Source organism: Canis aureus, chromosome 9 (assembly GCF_053574225.1).
Source record: "Canis aureus isolate CA01 chromosome 9, VMU_Caureus_v.1.0, whole genome shotgun sequence".
Taxonomy (NCBI): Eukaryota; Metazoa; Chordata; class Mammalia; order Carnivora; family Canidae; genus Canis; species Canis aureus.
Genome location: NC_135619.1, coordinates 5,055,547 through 5,061,546, shown reverse-complemented (window position 1 = coordinate 5,061,546; position 6,000 = coordinate 5,055,547). Strand labels below are relative to the sequence as shown.

At 39.6% G+C, this 6,000-nt stretch overlaps 1 protein-coding gene across 3 annotated transcripts in view; it reads right to left on the bottom strand.

Annotated features, from left to right (window-relative positions):
- Nucleotides 1–3,244: 3,244 nt before the first annotated feature.
- The window catches only part of GOLGA5 (golgin A5), a 33,372-nt gene continuing 30,616 nt past the window's right edge, over nt 3,245–6,000 (bottom strand). For all 3 annotated transcript variants that reach the window (XM_077908543.1, XM_077908545.1, XM_077908544.1), the window contains exons 12-13: nt 5,215–5,278; nt 3,245–3,715 (exon numbers count right to left, since the gene is read on the bottom strand). In XM_077908543.1, coding sequence (XP_077764669.1) covers nt 3,635–3,715; nt 5,215–5,278 — 145 coding nt within the window. In that variant the 3' untranslated portion in view covers nt 3,245–3,634. The remainder of the gene's footprint in view (nt 3,716–5,214; nt 5,279–6,000) is intronic.

Genomic DNA, 6,000 nt, shown 5'->3' with positions numbered 1-6,000 from the left:
AAATCTATGCTATTCATCATCTGCATGTGGAACCATTGCAGCCCGTGGATTTCTAAAGTATAGATTTTTTAAAGTTTTAAAATTAGGAAAGAAATGTAAAGAAACTGGCAGTTCACCATCAGAGGGGGGCTACTAAGGAGAAATAAAAAGGGATTTCCCATTCCGAGTCCTCACCTTGGACTACAGGTCCCTGCCACATTAGCCCCACCACTCTCTTGTCCCTTGTTCTGCTCCAGCCATGCTGGCCTCTTTGGCCTCACCAAGCACACTCCCATTCCAGAGGCTTTGCCCTTACATGAGCTCCTGCCCAGGAGGCTCCGTGGGTGTTCCGCACGGCCCACCCCTGCACTCAGGCCCTGTACCTGCAGAGGACTCCCCCATCCCCTCTCCTTCCTACCTGTCCCTGTACCTTCACATTGTTCTTCCCAGCATTTAATGCCAAGGGTCACCTTATGCCTATGCTTATAGTCGGCTTTCCCACTTATATATAAGCCCTGCTGGGGCAGAGACTTTTGTTTCTTGCTACCCCCAGTTCCTGGATAGGACCAGCACACAGGGCACTCATAATTTGAATTGCTTCGTAGCCTTATTATAGCTTAAAATAAAACTTGACCACTCACTTTTTTCTTTGGGACATCTTCTATGAATGAAACTTCTGTAGGTAACACACTTGATGCTCACATGTTCTTAGAAAAAAAAAAATCTTTTTTGAGGTGTTTGTGTGTTTGAGTCTGTGTTGGGGAAGCAAGTCACCCATTAGAAGCATGAAGTTCATTTATTCCATGTTCTTCCTGCTTGGGAAAGAGTTATTTATTTATTTTTAAGAGTTAATAGTTAAAAAACGTTCAGAATAAGCACTAAGACCTTTTTCTCATTCCTTTCTTCTGACTGAGCACGGCTTGAAGTGCCTGCCTGAGGCCGTCAGTCCTCACTATGCTCTTGGGCTTTAACAGTTGTTTCCTTCTTCTTCTATCCCATCAAGGTGGCCATACAGGCCTTTTCCAGTACAGCCAGCCTCTTGCAATGGGGAGCGAGCACCCAGTGAGAGCACATGTGAGTAGTCTCGGGTTTTGCCCCTACAAGGGGAGATGGACATAAGCCTTCTTAAACTAAGGCTGGACCGCCCATCCCCAGACAGCCTATCCCCTCCTCGACCAAACAGGCTATTTAACATGTTTATAAAACCCATGCTTTTCTGTTGATGGTTTTGTTCTGTAGCAACAGAAATGCTAGCTTTTGGTAAGTATGAAGTATAGAGAAAAATATTCTCATAATAATAAAACAATCTTATTTTCTGATTGATAGCTATAAATACGAAGCAGTACACGGTTCTGACAATATATGTGCATGTATATCATGTATGTATATATTCTACACAATATTTATTATATATATATATACACACACACATACATATAATGTCTTTAAACAAATACACTGGATTGGAAAGGGAAACGATGGGCTCTCATGTAATAATTTTAATTAGGTCAAGGTTTCATGCTGAGGTTAAATGAAAGGGAACACTTTTAAAAATTCCCCAGTTGTCAGTGGCTAAGAATACTGAAACTGGAACTCAATTAAACAGTAATTGTAGAAAAACAATCTTGGAAACACTTTGTCAAACTATTTCTAAAGCCAAGAAAGTACAAAGACTGAAAAAAGATTTAGAGGCATCCCAACAAAAGCCAGGAGGATGTGCGGAGATGGGAAGTCTGGCAGCACACAACGATGAGGCATGTGCTGTTTTCCATTTTAAGTATGTAACCTGGTTTTAATCATTTTCCAGAAATGTTCCCAAATTAGAGGAAAGGAAAAAAAAACCCTTTCAAAGATATTAGCAAGACTGAGATCAAATCTGGCCTCACAGCTCCACTCTGAGAGGCTATTACACCTGCATAAGAACTGTGACATAAACCCTGCAGATTGAGTAACGTGTCCCTACCCCCAATCTCTCATTTCCATTAAAAAAATATATTTATTATTATTTTTAAAATTTATTTATGAGAGACACAGGCAGAGGGAGAAACAGGCTCCCTCACAGGGAGCCCAATGTGGGACTTGGTCCCAGGACCCCGGGGTCACGCCCTGAGCCGAAGGCAGACACTCAACCACTGAGCCACCACCCAGGCACCTCTCTCATATCCACTTTTAGCTGATGTGGCATTTCTGACTTTTTCATTCATGCTAAGTTGAGAAAAAGTTCAAGCATACATAAGATGACCTTCAAAACTTCATTTTCTGGGGATCCCTAGGTGGCTCAGTGGTTTGGCGCCTGCCTTTGGCCCAGGGCGCGATCCTGGAGTCCCGTGTCGGGCTCCTGGCATGGAGCCTGCTTCTCCCTCTTCCTGTGTCTCTGCCTCTCTCTCTCTCTCTCTCTCTCTCTGTCTATCATAAATAATAAATAAATAAATAAATTTTAAAAACCACTTCATTTTCTGATGAAAAATAAGAAAATAAGGTTAAAAAAGAAAAATAAGAAACATGCTTAATATTTAATAAGATATTTAGTATCTCCTAGGCTATCAAAACTTTTAAAGAATCTATAGGTCAATTAAAGTCATAGTACACATGTCATTAAGCATAGAAACTCTGATCAGGTTTTTAGTTAGGCACCAGCAGACTTCTTCAAAAACATTCCTGACAGGAAGAACTACACCCCTGCCCAAGATCTACATGTATTGATCACATGTGAAGAGAGACCACCAGTAACCAAGGGACCAGATAAGAATTCAGACATGTGGAGACATTACATTGAACTTAAAGAAAATGTCTCTTTCCAGAGAATAACTCCATAATGTCTTTGTGCTGGAGTTTATTAAGTCCAAAGGTTGATAAATCTGATTTCATTCCTAAATGCTACACGCTGGGGCTGTGGGTGTCCTGAGCTAACCCAGGGTATAGGCCAGAGAAAAAGAAAAGAGAAGGACAGTAAATGAGTGCGTAAATACAGAGGAAGCCAGCACGGCAGGGATGAGAGGAAGGGGTGAACACACGGAGCAGGTGTAGAGCATCAAGAACCACTTACAGGTGACACCATTGCTCATGCCTGCTCTACTCACTAAAGCCCGGTTTGGAAAGGTCCTATTTAAGGGAGATGAGAAACTATTATTTAAAAAAAAAAAAAAAGCACAAAAAACTTTATTTATGTATTAAATGAAAACTTATACCAATCAAACCTTTAACACGTAAGAAGTAAATCCATATTTGCAAAGCTAAATATATGAAAATACAAAAGCAGACTGAATTAGCAAAAGAAAACAATTTTATTTGTATCACCAAATAATTAGTTTCCCTGATTATAACCCATAATGCATGTCACTTAATAGGATGGTCTGTACAGGGGCGAACAAACCCAGCACATCTATGTGTATACAAACATACACTGAACCTCTGACTTCAGACAAAGCAGAGCTGAGATTATTAAATTATTGTCTGTTTTAGAAACTCTTACCATTTGAAGGAAATGAGAGGAAGCTTTAGGTAGCAGAGAACTTGTATAATAATTTAACAAGTTAAAAGCTTGTAGTGATGAAATAACCTTGTGCACTGTCCTCAGCAATTTTAGGCAACTAGTCCTTTTGCAGATCCCAAGTTTGAAAAAAGACAACAAACCACTGAAACAACTGGGTTCAGTTCATTTGCCATGTGGTTGATCATGGTGCATTTCTGGTGTATAAGTCAATAGAACGATCATGACCCAGAGGTGAAGCAAAGCCTAAAGAAAGAGAAAACAATTTACAGATTAGCCAAAAAATCAATCTTCACCAAAGGCCCGCTGTGTAGTGCACTGAGGGCAGGAACCATGTCTTGTCTTTGCATTCCTGTGGCTAGCCCTGGGTCTGCAACATTGCAGGGGCCCATTACATGTTTACCAGATAAATAATGAAGAAACAAATATGGAAAAAAATAGCTAAGTGCAATGGAGGATAAGTTTGCAAGCCACAGAATTCTCAGTTAAGAATTATCAAAATTGTTAGCACAGTCACAGTATGCACGGCTGCACATAAATAACTGATCAGGTGATTATAATGCAGAGCAGGTGCCATGATTAAAACTGCTAGATAAAACGCCTGGATGGCTCAGCAGTTGAGCGTCTGACTTTGGCTCAGGCTGTGATCCTGGAGTCCTGGGATCAAGTCCCACAATCAGGCTCAGTATGCTTCTGTCTCTGCCCCTCTTTGTGTTTCTCCTGAATGAATAAATAAAACTGCTAGATATACATGAAGTTGGTTGCAAAGGCTTTTTAGAACAGTCATGGTTGTATGGTTGGTGTTTTGCAAAAGGGTTTAGCCATGATTAGGTGAAGAGGAGATGGGAAGACATTCATGACAGAAATCATGTGTCAGGCTTCAGAGGCTGATTTAGGGTCTAGCACAGGACCTACAGTAATGAATTTCCCCTATTTCCCTCATGGCAGTGTTGACTTCATGTGAGGTTCCTAAGTGCCTCACATCTCGTGCTGACATGTGGTACAGGTGTTCTTTATAATCTCCAACACCAGGGAATCAGCCTGGCTGGGCCTATTCTGTCCTTACTGATGCCAATTTTTTTCTTTCCTTCTCTCCATTCCTCACTTCTTAAAAACTTTTTATTCAAAGGAGTAACTCTTCCCTCTAGTGGATCACAGAGAAATTTCTAAGGAAGCGTTTTTTAATTTTTCAGGAAGACTGCTTGTCTTAATTGAACTCAACTACTCTTAGACATCCTCACTCAGAACAGAGGGCTTTTTAGGGTCATAGGACACATGAAACAGTATCCCAAACCATGGTGACTACTGTATTACAGCTAAGAAATCTGAAAGAATGGAAATCAACCTTGAGATTCTTCCAGAAAATAAAGCAAAACATATGAAAATAATCAAAGAAAGTTCACATCAAGATAAAAATGAAATCGTTTTGCACTGCATTGTGGTCATTAGAGGAGCTCAGAAGTAGAGGTAACTATTCAACTGCACTACAGGTTTTTTTGTGTTTTTTGTTTTGTTTTGTTTTACTACAGGTAATTTTATTGCAGGACAAGCCTTTGAAAAATTTATATTTTACATGTAATGAATTGTAACTCTACTTGCATCCTTGAAGAAAAAAAATTTTAAATGACCAAAAATGAGTTCTATTTTCTTTCAAAACTAATTGCTGGTCAAAATGAGCAGCAGCTGGAAAAAAACACTTGTTAAAAATCAAGCGCAGACTTATTTTTTCAAGTAAGTGTACTTACCATATATATAATGACAAACACTCGCGCTATGGGATATCTTCGGAGAAAAATTCCCAGGCGGATGCTGCACAAATGGGGGGGGGGGGGGGCGGAGAAGGAACAGTTACACTCAAGCACATCCTCCTATGGCAACAGCTAATGATGCTCTTTAGGATTTCTCTCATTTTTCTTTTCTCTTTTTTGGATTTCTCTCATTTAAACTATGTGGCCACAGTAAAAGAAAAATCATTTTAAGGTAGACTGTTAAATGAGTACTTGAAATAACCATACAGAAACATCATAGTAAGCAAATACTTTCTCTATGGTTTGTGCTTGACTGTTAAGTACAGTATTTCTTTTAATTCTTCAGCTACAACTACAAGAGGCAAATTTGGTCCCTCTCTAACTCTTCTTTTAGAGACCAAAGAAATTACAAGAGTTAAGGCAAACATCAACATGTGAATAGGAAAGAGTCTGGTTGGTTAATACTTGCAAAGAGCTCATCTGGAGGCTGGTACGTGGACACAGCTTCTAACAGCACAAAACTGTAGAAACTCAGCAAACACTTAACTGAAGTAACTGTGAGAAGCAATACGATGTCCAGACCTTACTACTCACGCTGCTCTGCAACATTTTTTTCCCTGTCAAGATGGATACCCATATAGGCAAATACACCTTTCTTCTAGGCCTTTCTGCTGCTTTTACTGCCATCAGCATAATGCCTTGTGTATCTAGTTTCTCTAAAAATTATTACATATGTTGAATAAATGAATAGTTGAAATAAATGTGCTTAATAATCTGGACATA